Genomic DNA, 16,054 nt, shown 5'->3' on the forward strand with positions numbered 1-16,054 from the left:
GATGTTGGTTTTTGGTCCACTCTGGACCAAATCTGAACTAATCATAGGCGTCTGTGTTTGGTTCAGATTTTGTCCGGTCTGGGCCAGTCTTGATTTGGCCCAAACGTAGAGGTCTACAAGTTATGTATTTTCAACTTTCAATCAGAACCGAAAATGAACCTGATTTCAACATCTGGAAAATACTATTTTCACCTTTCAGAAATTGACTTAAACGTCTGGAAAAATACGTATTGTAGACGTCTTTTTAACGTAATTTTGCTTACTGGGACTATTCTCGGAAGGGGCGGAAATGTAGTCCTCTCGCCTAGGGCGGCAGAGTGGCCAGTACGCTACAGTCATATGTGCACTTTCACTTTCTAAAAGTAATTTGAAGTGGCTTCCGTGCTGGCGGGAGATCTATTTTATCTTCGAAAATAACAATAACAACATGTTGTAGGCCTACAGATGAAAACTTTTTGATTGCGTCCATCGTCCAAACTGGAATGTAGACTATTTTCGTCTCGAATGCTTTTGCGCGTCTATCGTCTGAATGAATCTATCCACCCTGGGCCTGTATTGAAATGTAAATAGCCTACAATCATACTTTAATTTCTGAATCTATATGTGCAACCCAATTTGAACCGGTTCGTTAATTATTAAACTGTTAATAATATTCAGTCACATGGTAAATATATAGCTTTTTTTTTTCAACAAAGAAAACTGAATTGAAGAGGTGAACTGCATTTGCGATCGGCGCCAATGGACCCGTTGGATTTTTTGACAGATAAGCAGTTACTGCAATTTTTCCGCTGTAGTAGGACAGAAATGTCGTGCATGGAGCAACCACACACCTTTCTTAACCAGCTCCGAGACCACCACTTCATTCCAGAGAAAATGTACAAGGTGAGCAGTAGAGACCGCAACATTTCGACAGACATACCCGCCCACTCAAAGGTTCAATTTAATCCCATCGGTCACAATACCGAAAAACAACTTTTGTAAGCCTACTTTTGTAAGCTAAAAAACAAATAAATTGTTGAAATGTTTAGATATTTTGTTTAATGTTTAAGGGTCTAATTTACATATGTGCCTTAATTTTCAATGCGTTTACTTTAAAGGGGTCGTTATGAATTTGAAGGGGTCGTTATGAATTTGATTTATTGGCTGCTCGGTGGCAAGTAAATTCTGTATTTAATATTAAAGTACACCTACTGTAATATAAATACAGTAGCATAGCAAGTACTGTGTAATGACACAGTACATTACTGTAAAATTGACTGTGTTAGGTCTATACTGTAAAAAAAAAAGTTAATGATACCATCATTGAAATGAATGAATGATTGGATGAATGAATTACATTTATTGAGGTGAGGGTTTGTATTTTACTGTAATTACAAGGGATTGGTGCAAGATTTGACCAAATATTTAGGAAGAGGTCATCATCTGAGGAAGTCTGTGAAGGAAGAAACCAAATGGAAAAAGTGGTAAGCAAGTTATGTCCAAAAAAACAGATTTTCACCAAGTCAAATACATTCATTGTGTTAGAGGTATCATGATACTTGTATCTAAACCAAAGTAGATCATTACAAGATTGTTCTATACATCACATTAGTCGGGGTCTCTGTAAGCTTCAATATGAGTTCCTAAACCTAGCATAAAAGTGCTTCCTTGTAGCTGTGGGGGCTAATATATAAATGTTTGCCTTCTGGTAAATTGAGCCAATGACCATGGGGTAAGTTGAGCCAATTTAAGTGTTTTCTTCCCAGGCGTAATGCAAGGCATTATTGCTGGGAAATGAGTCAACAACAGGGCCTGGACTATATTAGAAGTGTTTGTTAGGTTAACTCACATTAACTCAGCACCGGGATTAAAAACTATAATTGAATATGTACAGCGGGATCTGTTAGCAGAAAAAGTATTTTATTAACAAAAGGTAAACAAATACATTTTCTTAACATAACTTTTTTGTTGTTGCAGTTTTACAGCAAATTTCCTGCAATTCTACACATTTTCCCATGTGGTGGGGAGAAGTTTTTGCATTTTTAAAAGCTATTTATGTGACATGGGCTAATTGAGTGAGTGACATAACGAGGAAATCTGCTGATGCACAACCAAGTTTCGAAATTGCATCTTGTGTATTCTACTATTCTAACTCTCAACAGTAAGTTGAGACCCCGACTGAGTCCCCCCCCCAAAAAAAGTATTTTTTTTTTTATTCGAAAAAAACATCTACACCTGCATATCTCAGCACTAAAACCCATATGAACCAGGTTTACACCTGTGGCTATGTCCCAATACTCTGATAAACCAGGGACCCTTGTGACTATTCAGCAAAACTCACATAAGGTCTACCATTGTGTAAGAGACACTAAACAAACATTTCATACCTCTGTGTCCTCATACAGTTGAAGTCGGAAGTTTACATACACCTTAGCCAAATACATTTAAACTCAGTTTTTCACAATTCCTGACATGTATTCCCTGTCTTAGCTCAGTTAGGATCACCACTTTATTTTAAGAATGTGACATGTCAGAATAATAGTAGAGAGAATTACTTATTTCAGCTTTTAATTCTTTCATCACATTCCCAGTGGGTCCGAAGTTTACATACATTCAATTAGTATTTGGTAGCATTGCCTTTAAATTGTTTAACTTGGGTCAAACTTTTCAGGTAACCTTCCACAAGCTTCCCACAATAAGTTGGGTGAATTTTGTCCCATTCCTCCTGACAGAGCTGGTGTAACTGAGTCAGGTTTGTAGGCCTCCTTGCTCGCACACGCTTTTTCAGTTCTGCCCACAAATTTTCTGTAGGATTGAGGTCCGGGATTTGTGATGGCCACTCCAATACCTTGACTTTGTTGTCCTTAAGCCATTTTGACACAACTTTGGAAGTATGCTTGGGGTCATTCTCCATTTGGAAGACCCATTTGCGACCAAGCTTCAACTTCCTGACTGATGTCTTGAGATGTTGCTTCAATATATCCACATCATTTTCCTACCTCATGATGCCATCTATTTTGTGAAGTGCACCAGTCCCTCCGGCAGCAAAGCACTCCCACAACATGATGCTGCCACCCCTGTGCTTCACGGTTGGGATGGTGTTCTTTGGCTTGCAAGCCTCCCCCTTTTTCCTCCAAACATAATGATGGTCATTATTGCCAAACAGTTCTATTTTTGTTTCATCAGACCAGAGGACATTTCTCCAAAAAGTATGATCTTTGTCCCCATGTGCAGTTGCAACCTTAGTCTGGCTTTTTATGGCAGTTTTGGAGCAGTGGCTTCTTCCTTGCTGAGCAGCCTTTCAGGTTATGTCGATATAGGACTCGTTTTACTGTGGATATAGATATTTTTGTACCTGTTTCCGCCAGCATCTTCACAAGGTCCTTTGGTGTTGTTCTGAGATTGATTTGCACTTTTCGCACCAAAGTACGTTCATCTCTTGGAGACAGAACGCGTCTCCTTGCTGAGAGTTATGACGGCTGTGTGGTCCGATGGTGTTTATACTTGCGTACTATTGTTTGTACAGATGAACGTGGTACCTTCATGCGTTTGGAAATTGCTCCCAAGGATGAACCAGACTTGTGGAGGTCTACAATTTATTTTCTGAGGTCTTGGCTGATTTCTTTTGATATTCCAATGATGTCAAGCAAAGAAGCATTGAGTTTGAAGGTAGGCCTTAACATACATCCACAGGTACACCTCCAATTGACTCAAATGATGTAAATTAGCCTATCAGAAGCTTCTAAAGCCATGACATAATTTTCTGGAATTTTCCAAGCTGTTTAAATGCACATTCAACTTAGTGTATGTAAACTTCTGACCCACTGGAATTCTGATACAGTGAATTATAAGTGAAATAATCTGTAAACAATTGTTGGAAAAATTACTTGTGTCATGCACAAAGTAGATGTCCTAACCAACTTGCCAAAACTATAGTTTGTTAACAAGAAATTTGTGGAGTGGTTGAAAAACGAGTATTAATGACTCCAACCTAAGTGTATGTAATCTTCCTACTTCAACTGTATGTAGCTACGGCCCTACTGTGCAGGGGTAGACCTGCTTTACAGTGTATGAGTAATCAGGCTTAGTTAACTAATTGGTGTTATACCACTGTACTATGGGTTTATCTATGAAATGATACGTGTATACAGGTCAAAGGTCACATGACTAAGATATGCAAATAACAGGGTTGGGGTGTGCAGAGAATAGCTGGATATACAGGTAACTGAAAAAATATAGGAAACACATAAAATTAGAGTTCTGGCGGCTCTGTTATCTGGGTGTTAGGGTTAGGGCATCGGGTTAATGGGGCTGGGGTGTGTGAGTAATTGGTTTTAGGTGTGTGGGTAAGTGGGCTGAAGTACAATGCCAAGCGTCACGTCTGGAAGAAATCTGGCACCATCACTACAGTGAAGCATGGTGGTGGAAGCATCATTCTGTGGGGATGTTTTTCAGCAGCAGGGACTGGGAGACTAGTCTGGATCGAGGGAAAGAGGAACGGAGTGCTCAGGACCTCAGACTGGGGCAAAGGTTTATCTTCCAACAGGACAACGACCCTAAGCACACAGCCAAGACAAGTAGGAGTGGCTTCAGGACAATTTTCTGAATGTCCTTGAGTGGCCAAGCCAGAGCCCAGACTTGAACCTGATCAAATGTCTCTGGAGAGACCTGAAAATAGCTGTGCAACGACGCTCCCCATCCAACCTGACAAAGCTTGAGTGGATCTGCAAAAAAAGAATGGGAGAAACTCCCCAAATACAGGTGTGCCAAGCTTGTAGCGTCATACCCAAGAAGACTCAAGGCTGTAATCGCTGCCAAAGGTGCTTCAACAAAGTACTGAGTAAAGGCTCTGAATATTTATGTAAATGTGATATTTAATTTTTTTATGTCTAAAAAATGTTTTTGTCATTATGGGCTATTGTGTGTAGATTGATGAGGGGAAAACAAAAATGTAATACATTTTAGAATAAGGCTGTAACGTAACAAAATGTGGGGGTCAAGGGGTCTGAATACTTTCCAAATGCACTGTATATAGATATTGCGGCTTAGGCGTAGGGGTAAATGTGTTTTAATTTTATTATAGTCAGAGCACTGCATGTTCCCATCAGTCACAATTGTGACTGAGATTAAAACATACTTTTTACATGGTTTTCAATATAAAATATAAAAAGCAATATGGATTACATGTTAGGGTTACTAATGGCATAAGTTTTGCATAGTGGCATGTCTGGGGAAAAATGGGTTAATCAAGCAGCGATAAATTAAATCCCACTAAGCACGAACCAATGTCGATGTCTTTTTTTATTCTTGTCCGGACTTCTTTTTTTTTTATGTCTTTTTTTTGGTGTGGTCTGGAGCGGCCTTGATTTCAACATCCACAGACGTAGATGTTTGGACCAAATGTGAACCAATCATAGACGTCTATGTTTGGTTCAGATTTGGTACTGTCCCGACCGGCCTTGATTTAGCCCAAACACAGATGTGTATGATTGGTTCATATTTGGTCCGGACTATATTTGTCCCAAACATAAATGTATATAATTGGTTCAGATTTTGTCCGGTCCGGACTGGACAGTACAATGCAGGGGAGTGCAGTACAATACAGTAGAGTACAGTACAATACAGTAGAGCACAGTACAGTAAATAAAACAAGTATAGTTCAGTACATTAGAGTACAGCACAGTAGAGTATAGTTCAGTATAATGTATTGTTGAATAATTTACTCTAATATACTCTACTGAACTAAACTGTACTATACTGTACTCTACTGATTTAAACTCTACTGTACACCTTACTGTACTGTACTGTGGTACTCTACTTTACTCTACTCTACCGAATAAAACCCTGATCCAACCTTGTAACAAAAATATTTTTAGAATACAGAATTCTTTGGTAAAATTCTTCTTCCTATTTTGCGAGTAAATGTTCCTAGAAGAACCTTTTGGGTTGCCACACTAGCGGAACCTTTCCGGTTGAAAAAGGTTCCTTGAGGAACCGCTCTGAAAAGGGGCATCGAGGGTCTTTGAGGAACCCCTGTGTAAAGGTCAATGATGTGTATAAACTCTGGATGACAAAGTGGGTGCTGTATTGAAGCCACCGTGCAGCCATCTTGGTATTCTTCCATTGTAAAAAATACATACATTTTTGACGAGTTTATGTGAGCTAAACATAAGATAAATATAAAACCATTTTCCTTAAACTATTTGGTTTTTGAGTATTAATGTTACTGTGGCCACTACAACAAAAAATACTTAAATACATTTCATTTTGTCCTGAAATACTGTATTACTGTATAGTAATTCCATTAATTCCTCTGGAGGACTGCTGTAAATCTCTCACGGAGAAGGTGACTTTTATCAATATATTTGGCTCTATTTACACTCAGATTCAAAAGTTCTAATTAGCATCAAAGTAGACATCCTGCAAGACTACAAATCCTTGCAAGCTCCTGCATGTCATTTCTAGCTGACACCTTTGCTAACAGGTATTGTCAATTTTAAACTTGCACAATACACTTCACAGAATTGTCCATTTAAAGAAATGTAGATAATTTATTCATGACTACATTTAGCTAACATTAGATAGTTAATCCAGAGATTCTTACCTTTGCCTCGATTCAGCAGTCTCGTCCAGATCATCATGGCATTTGTGGTTCTTTATGATAACTACATTAGTAGCTAATTAGCGTTTCATTTATGGGGGGGTAAATACAGGCGAATATATTGATAAAAGTCACCTTGTCCTAGAGAGATTTACACGGTTATCAAAACATCACGCCAGGGTAAGCCTACATGAAACACATCCCTTATTTTAAGTGTTTAAAAAAAAACGATGGGATAAACGATTGTAACCATTTCCCGGCTTGACTGCTAGGGGTTCCTTGAGGATCTCCAGGGTTCATCGGGTCAACACTAATTGTAAGAGTGTTCTGTGTACACTAAGACCATTCACTGTCCTATTACTACAATATAAATAACAGGTCTTTGAATGTTATTGTAAGAGTGGACTTTGGAGTTGATGATCATTGATTAGTAATGCCTGACGTGTGTCCATGAATTTCTGTCTGTAAAAAGGAACTGGGATTGGGATGGCAGTTGCTTCTAGAGAATCAAATCTAGCACTCTACTCCAGCCACAAATTGTTAACCCCCACAAATTGGACCATGGTGTTGTATTTGACCCCTCCTGCAGAAGCTGATTCAGTGTAGGAGTAAGGAGGTGAGGGAGAAGGGTGTGTACCAGGTGTTGGACTGGGTGGAGGCAGAGAGGCCCGACAGCATCAAGGTGTTCTGGAACTGTGTGTTCAGGGACCACCTCCTGCTGCAGTACCCCACGTTACGCCTGCTACGAAAACGCCTGCTGGAAGGTCAGTTCTGGAGTCTTCACTCTTATTATTGTATTATTATGGCATTTGTATGGATAGGTTAATATCTATATATAATTCTAACTCCTAGTATAGTATAAATGTAGTCACAATGGTGGATTCTTTGAAGTTGAGGTTCAAAGCCCTGTCTAATTTGTAATAATAATAATTTTTTATTAGGTGTACATGAATTAGGTTGCATGGTTGGCTCAATTTTGCCTCCAATCCCTTGTAGGGTCGTTCACATTTTATGAGAAACTGCCAGAGAAGGTGGAGAAGGAAGAGGAGGAGGATAAGAAGAAGAAGGGTTCAGTGGAAGGAGAAGAGGAAGACGAGGAGGAAAAGGAGACACAAAGGAAAAAGAGGAACCAGAAAAAGAGAAGTGAGAGTGCGGAGGAGCAGCCCAGCACGTCCACCCAGTCCAACCCCAGTCAGAAGAGGAAAGTTCAGAGGCCCAAATACTGTGAGTTCCAGGCTTCGTGTTCCCTGGGGGAAAGAGGAGGCCTTGAGTAGGGAAGTCTAAAGGACCTCTAACTTCAAACAGACATTTTCTTGAGTAAATATTGACTCCTGAATTCATAGCGTAGGTAGTAGGTTTGTTTTTTTGGGGGGGTGAAATATATTTGTTATTTCAAGTCACATCTTAATGACTGTCCCCAACGTGTCCCCATGCAGCTTCTCCTTTCAGTAAGAAGGAGAAAGCTGACATCTGGACCTGGCCCATCTACAAGACCCATCTCCCAGTCACCTGTGGGGACAAAGAAGGCACGCTCAACAGGGACAAGCTGGCCAAAGGTAGGTCATAACAAGGACTTTATGTGATGTGTTTGTGTGTAATGGTGGATGTGTTTTGGCTGAATATCCTTGCCTGCATGGATGGTCAGTCCTTGCCTCCATAGCTCTTTTTTTCTATCACCATCCCTGAGCTTTTAACGAATGGTTTGTTATTGTTCAAATTGCTGATTGCCCCTTTAAAAACTCCTCAAAACCAGGGCCCGTATCCACAAACATCTCAGAAAAGGTCCTAGGAATTTTTTTACGACAGTTTTTAAGACTTAAACAAAAACTCCCAGCCCAGAGTTGGTTTTAGGATGATGTTAAGACACTGATCAGACAAACTCTGACCCAGGAGTAAAATCAACTCATAAAAGTTTATCTCAGCGGGTAATCACGACATTTTGAGCTACCGCAAAGGAAAGATCGTGATGAGGCTCATTGACATTGTTGCAAATTATGGGGAATAACCAATCGCGATGAGGCATTACCAGCTGTAAACTCTATAGGTAACACGCAACCATGGTGAATGTGACTGTAGCCTACATCAAATGTTGCAATGATAAAAAGTTTAATATTATTTTCACCTGGCACGATCACTTTGCCAACCACAGGAGGTCGGTGGCACCTTAGTTGGGGAGAACTGGCTCGTGGTGATGGCTGGAGTGGAATGGAATCAAATATATCAAACGCATGGTTTCCATCTGATGCCATTCCATTCGTGCCATTCAGCCATTATTATGAGCCGTCCTCCCTTCAGCAGCCCCCACTGTTGCCTACTCTAATATGTTGGCATGCATATTTTTCTTTAATTCTGATGGTTGTTTAAAGTGGAATTTTTTACAAGATTACCTTTATTTCAACACACTTGTCACTCCCATTTAACAACTCTGAATCTCTTTGCCACAGGAGGCATCAAGTCACTTGCAGATAATGTTGCATACAACGTTACATACAACGTTTGAAAGGTCTATCATTTTCATTGAACACAAAGTCAGCGTAAGCCCAGATGCCGTCAATTGCCCAATTTATAGGCATGCCCAATTTTAACATGTATTTTTAGCAAAGTGATGTTGGATAACTGAAATAACATGATGTAGGGAAATAAAGAATCAAAATAAAAATGTAGGCATATAATTGTGAAATAGGCCTCTTGAAATCATTGCCGAAAGCTCAAGAGATACTGTTACAATTAGGTCTAGATCATTTATGGATTAATCATATAGAAATATCAAAAGATTATTTTAACCACTCCAAAGTAATTGCATGTGGTGCAGGAACCACTGACTCGCTGCATTTTTCTATTATCAAGACACCCGCTTGTAACTCTTAGCTTCACACCCCGTGGCCGCTGCTACGCTAACCTGGTGGTCCCAGCGCGCACGACCCACGTGGAGTTCCAGGTCTCCGGCAGCCTCTGGAACTGCCGATCTGCGGCCAACAAGGCAGAGTTCATCTCAGCCTATGCGTCCCTCCAGTCCCTCGACTTCTTGGCACTGACGGAAACATGGATTACCACTGATAACACTGCTACTCCTACTGCTCTCTCCTCGTCTGCCCACGTGTTCTCGCACACCCCGAGAGCTTCTGGTCAGCGGGGTGGTGGCACTGGGATCCTCATCTCTCCCAAGTGGACATTCTCTCTTTCTCCCCTGACCCATCTGTTTATCGCCTCCTTTGAATTCCATGCTGTCACAGTTACCAGCCCTTTCAAGCTTAACATCCTTATCATTTATCGCCCTCCAGGTTCCCTTGGAGAGTTCATCAATGAGCTTGACGCCCTGATAAGTTCCTTTCCTGAGGATGGCTCACCTCTCACAGTTCTGGGTGACTTTAACCTCCCCACGTCTACCTTTGACTCATTCCTCTGTGCCTCCTTCTTTCCACTCCTCTCCTCTTTTGACCTCACCCTCTCACCTTCCCCCCCTACTCACAAGGCAGGCAATACGCTTGACCTCATCTTTACTAGATGCTGTTCTTCCACTAATCTCATTGCAACTCCCCTCCAAGTCTCCGACCACTACCTTGTATCCTTTTCCCTCTCGCTCTCATCCAACACTTCCCACACTGCCCCTACTCGGATGGTATCGCGCCGTCCCAACCTTCGCTCTCTCTCCCCCGCTACTCTCTCCTCTTCCATCCTATCATCTCTTCCCTCTGCTCAAACCTTCTCCAACCTATCTCCTGATTCTGCCTCCTCAACCCTCCTCTCCTCCCTTTCTGCATCCTTTGACTCTCTATGTCCCCTATCCTCCAGGCCGGCTCGGTCCTCCCCTCCTGCTCCGTGGCTCGACGACTCACTGCGAGCTCACAGAACAGGGCTCCGGGCAGCCGAGCGGAAATGGAGGAAAACTCGCCTCCCTGCGGACCTGGCATCCTTTCACTCCCTCCTCTCTACATTCTCCTCTTCTGTCTCTGCCGCTAAAGCCACTTTCTACCACTCTAAATTCCAAGCATCTGCCTCTAACCCTAGGAAGCTCTTTGCCACCTTCTCCTCCCTCCTGAATCCTCCTCCCCCTCCTCCCTCTCTGCAGATGACTTCGTCAACCATTTTGAAAAGAAGGTCGACGACATCCGATCCTCGTTTGCTAAGTCAAACGACACCGCTGGTTCTGCTCACACTGCCCTACCCTGTGCTTTGACCTCTTTCTCCCCTCTCTCTCCAGATGAAATCTCGCGTCTTGTGACGGCCGGCCGCCCAACAACCTGCCCGCTTGACCCTATCCCCTCCTCTCTTCTCCAGACCATTTCCGGAGACCTTCTCCCTTACCTCACCTCGCTCATCAACTCATCCTTGACCGCTGGCTACGTCCCTTCCGTCTTCAAGAGAGCGAGAGTTGCACCCCTTCTGAAAAAACCTACACTCGATCCCTCCGATGTCAACAACTACAGACCAGTATCCCTTCTTTCTTTTCTCTCCAAAACTCTTGAACGTGCCGTCCTTGGCCAGCTCTCCTGCTATCTCTCTCAGAATTACCTTCTTGATCCAAATCAGTCAGGTTTCAAGACTAGTCATTCAACTGAGACTGCTCTTCTCTGTGTCACGGAGGCGCTCCGCACTGCTAAAGCTAACTCTCTCTCCTCTGCTCTCATCCTTCTAGACCTATCGGCTGCCTTTGATACTGTGAACCATAAGATCCTCCTCTCCACCCTCTCCGAGCTGGGCATCTCCGGCGCGGCCCACGCTTGGATTGCGTCCTACCTGACAGGTCGCTCCTACCAGGTGGCGTGGCGAGAATCTGTCTCCGCACCACGTGCTCTCACCACTGGTGTCCCCCAGGGCTCTGTTCTAGGCCCTCTCCTATTCTCGCTATACACCAAGTCACTTGGCTCTGTCATATCCTCACATGGTCTCTCCTATCATTGCTATGCAGACGACACACAATTAATCTTCTCCTTTCCCCCCTCTGATAACCAGGTGGCGAATCGCATCTGCATGTCTGGCAGACATATCAGTGTGGATGACGGATCACCACCTCAAGCTGAACCTCGGCAAGACGGAGCTGCTCTTCCTCCCGGGGAAGGACTGCCCGTTCCATGATCTCGCCATCACGGTTGACAACTCCATTGTGTCCTCCTCCCAGAGTGCTAAGAACCTTGGCGTGATCCTGGACAACACCCTGTCGTTCTCAACTCACATCAAGGCGGTGACCCGTTCCTGTAGGTTCATGCTCTACAACATTCGCAGAGTACGACCCTGCCTCACACAGGAAGCGGCGCAGGTCCTAATCCAGGCACTTGTCATCTCCCGTCTGGATTACTGCAACTCGCTGTTGGCTGGGCTCCCTGCCTGTGCCATTAAACCCCTACAACTCATCCAGAACGCCGCAGCCCGTCTGGTGTTCAAACTTCCCAAGTTCTCTCACGTCACCCCGCTCCTCCGCTCTCTCCACTGGCTTCCAGTTGAAGCTCGCATCCGCTACAAGACCATGGTGCTTGCCTACGGAGCTGTGAGGGGAACGGCACCTCCGTACCTTCAGGCTCTGATCAGGCCCTACACCCAAACAAGGGCACTGCGTTCATCCACCTCTGGCCTGCTCGCCTCCCTACCTCTGAGGAAGTACAGTTCCCGCTCAGCCCAGTCAAAACTGTTCGCTGCTCTGGCACCCCAATGGTGGAACAAACTCCCTCACGACGCCAGGTCAGCGGAGTCAATCACCACCTTCCGGAGACACCTGAAACCCCACCTCTTTAAGGAATACCTAGGATAGGATAAAGTAATCCTTCTAACCCCCCCCTCCCCCTTAAAAGAGTTAGATGCACTATTGTAAAGTGGTTGTTCCACTGGATATCATAAGGTGAATGCACCAATTTGTAAGTCGCTCTGGATAAGAGCGTCTGCTAAATGACTTAAATGTAAATGTAACTGGTTACGACAGCTCATGAGGTGTCCTAAATATATGTCGACTATGTGTGACTTATGACTAAAGGCTTCAAGGATAGCTTTTATTTTTTACCCATCAGCACTTACAATAAATGTTCTCTGCAGGAAACCCAGGTTTCAATCACAGTCCGGCACATGTGTACAATGGTCTATTTGACTTTGCATGGTTTTAATTTGTGGTGGTGTGTATGATGTCTGACTTCCTCATTGGTTTGTCCCAGGGGAGAGGTGCATTGTGGTTCAGATTTGCTGGTTGATGTCTGACTTCCTCATTGGTTTGTCCCAGGGGAGAGGTGCATTGTGGTCCAGGGTCGATGGTTCATCCCAAGTGGCTTTGAGGAGTTTGGGGGGAAGAAGAGCAGTAAGAACTGGAAGTACAGTATCCGCTGTAGAAACACCACTCTGGGAAAACTGATCCAGGTACAGCATATATTTTGATTTAATTTATTTGACCATTTAAAAACACAATTCAACCAGACGTGATAGCACAGAAAGGTTGACCAGCTTAGTCACTTTTCCTACTCTAATCAGGCCTATGTCATTTGGACAATGTTTCCATACACTACACTCAGGGATATATATAAAAAGGTCTGTATCATATACAATATCATATAGGGGAGACTGCCGTTGGTTGTCACAAATTTTACTATTGTGTGTATTTCTCAGCACCGGTATATCTTACAACACTCTTTTCAAATTTAGGAGAAACACCAAGGTCTTGGGTTGAAATGAGGGCTGACTCTTTTTATCTTCATATCTAATTACAAGATGGAGTCATTGTAAGACCTTTAAACAAGTTAACATTCACAAGGCTGCAGGGCCAGATGGATTACCAGGATGCGCACTCAGAGCATGCACTGACCAGCTGGCAAGTGTCTTCACGGACATTTTCAACCTCTCCCTGACCCGTCATCCACAGATGACACAATCTCTATTGCACTCCACACTGCTCTTTCCCACTTGGACAAAAGGAACACCTACTTGAGAATGCTATTCATTGACTACAGCTCAGAGTTCAGCACCATAGTACCCTCGAAGCTCATCACTAAGCTAAGTGCCCTGGGACCGAACACCTCACTCTGCAACTGGATGTTGGACTTCCTGACGGACGCACCCAGGTGGTGAGGGTAGGCAACAACACATCTGCCACGCTGACCCTCAAGACCAGGGAACGTAAGGGGTGTGTGCTTAGTCCCCTCCTGTACTCCCTGTTTACCTACGACTGCGTGGCAACGCGCGACTCCAACACCATCATTAAGTTTGCCGACGACATGACGGTTGTAGGCCTGATCACCGACGACGTTGAGAACCTAACGGGAGGAGGTCAGAGACCTGGCAGTGTAGTGCTAGGACAACAACCTCTCCTTCAACGTCAGCAACACAAAATAACTGATCGTGGACTACAGGAAACGGAGGGCCGAGCACACCCCCATTCACATCAACAGGGCTGTAGTGGAGCCGGTCCTGAGCTTCAAGTTCCTCGGTGTCCACATCACTAAGGATCTATCATGGTCTAAACACACCAACACAGTCATGAAGAGTGCACAAAAACGCCTCTTCCCCCTGAGGAGGCTGAAAAGATTTGGCAGGGGCCCTCAGATCCTCAAAAAGTTATACAGCTGCACCATTGAGACCATCTTGACTGGCTGCATCATCGCTTGGTATGGCAACTGCTTGGCATCCAACAGCAAGGCGCTACAGGGGGTAGTGCGTATGGCGCAGTACATCACTGGGGCCAAGCTCCCTGCCATCCAGGACCTCTATACCAGGCAGTGTCAGAGGCCCAAAAAAATCGCACCAACTGTTGTCACCTCACCAAGCTGCTTGGCGATGGTCTTGTAGCCCATTCCAGCCTTGTGTAGGTCTACAATCTTGTCCCTGACATCCTTGGAGAGCTCTTTGGTCTTGGCCATGGTGGAGAGTTTGGAATCTGATTGATTTATATCTTCTGTGGACAGGTGTCTTTTATACAGGTAACAAACTGAGATTAGGAGCACTCCCTTTAAGAGTGTGCTCCTAATCTCAGCTCGTTACCTGTATAAAGGACACCTGGGAGCCAGAAATCTTTCTGATTGAGAGGGGGTCAAATACTTATTTCCCTCATTAAAATGCAAATCAATTGATAAAAATGTTTACATGCGTTCTTCATGATTTTTTTGTTATTCTGTCTCTCACTGTTCAAATAAATCTACCATTAAAATTATAGACTGATCATTTCTTTGTCAGTGGGCAAACGTACAAAATCAGCAGGGGATCAAATACTTTTTTCCCTCACTGTGTGTATATATATATATATATATATATACAGTGGGGAGAACAAGTATTTGATACACTGCCGATTTTGCAGGTTTTCCTACTTACAAAGCATGTAGAGGTCTGTAATTTTTATCATAGGTACACTTCAACTGTGAGAGACGGAATCTAAAACAAAAATCCAGAAAATCACATTGTATGATTTTTAAGTAATTAATTTGCATTTTATTGCATGACATAAGTATTTGATACATCAGAGAAGCAGAACTTAATATTTGGTACAGAAACTATTGTTTGCAATTACAGAGATCATACGTTTCCTGTAGTTCTTTACCAGGTTTGCACACACTGCAGCAGAGATTTTGGCCCACTCCTCCATACAGACCTTCTCCAGATCCTTCAGGTTTCGGGGCTGTCGCTGGGCAATACGGACTTTCAGCTCCCTCCAAAGATTTTCTATTGGGTTCATCTCTGGAGACTGGCTAGGCCACTCCAGGACCTTGAGATGCTTCTTACGGAGCCACTCCTTAGTTGCCCTGGCTGTGTGTTTCGGGTCATTGTCATGCTGGAAGACCCAGCCACGACCCATCTTCAATGCTCTTACTGAGGGAAGGAGGTTGTTGGCCAAGATCTCGCGATACATGGCCCCATCCATCCTCCCCTCAATACGGTGCAGTCGTCCTGTCCCCTTTGCAGAAAAGCATCCCCAAAGAATGATGTTTCCACCTCCATGCTTCACGGTTGGGATGGTGTTCTTGGGGTTGTACTCATCCTTCTTCTTCCTCCAAACACGGAGAGTGGAGTTTAGACCAAAAAGCTTTATTTTTGTCTCATCAGACCACATGACCTTCTCCCATTCCTCCTCTGGATCATCCAGATGGTCATTGGCAAACTTCAGACGGGACTGGACATGCGATGGCTTGAGCAGGGGGACCTTGCGTGCGCTGCAGGATTTTAATCCATGACGGCGTAGTGTGTTACTAATGGTTTTCTTTGAGACTGTGGTCCCAGCTCTCTTCAGGTCATTGACCAGGTCCTGCCGTGTAGTTCTGGGCTGATCCCTCACCTTCCTCATGATCATTGATGCCCCACGAGGTGAGATCTTGCATGGAGCCCCAGGCCGAGGGTGATTGACCGTCATCTTGAACTTCTTCCATTTTCTAATAATTGCGCCAACAGTTGTTGCCTTCTCACCAAGCTGCTTGCCTATTGTCCTGTAGCCCATCCCAGCCTTGTGCAGGTCTACAATTTTAGCCCTGATGTCCTTACACAGCTCTCTGGTCTTGGCCATTGTGGAGCGGT

General features: G+C 43.8%; 1 protein-coding gene across 2 annotated transcripts in view; it reads left to right on the forward strand.

The window, feature by feature from the left end:
• Positions 1-297: 297 nt before the first annotated feature.
• The window catches only part of LOC139581143 (nuclear body protein SP140-like protein), a 31,346-nt gene continuing 15,589 nt past the window's right edge, over positions 298-16,054 (forward strand). For both annotated transcript variants that reach the window (XM_071410609.1, XM_071410616.1), the window contains exons 1-5: positions 298-882; positions 7,170-7,344; positions 7,577-7,804; positions 8,017-8,136; positions 12,786-12,919. In XM_071410609.1, coding sequence (XP_071266710.1) covers positions 739-882; positions 7,170-7,344; positions 7,577-7,804; positions 8,017-8,136; positions 12,786-12,919 — 801 coding nt within the window. In that variant the 5' untranslated portion in view covers positions 298-738. The remainder of the gene's footprint in view (positions 883-7,169; positions 7,345-7,576; positions 7,805-8,016; positions 8,137-12,785; positions 12,920-16,054) is intronic.

Source organism: Salvelinus alpinus, chromosome 1, assembly GCF_045679555.1.
Source record: "Salvelinus alpinus chromosome 1, SLU_Salpinus.1, whole genome shotgun sequence".
Classification (NCBI taxonomy): Eukaryota; Metazoa; Chordata; class Actinopteri; order Salmoniformes; family Salmonidae; genus Salvelinus; species Salvelinus alpinus.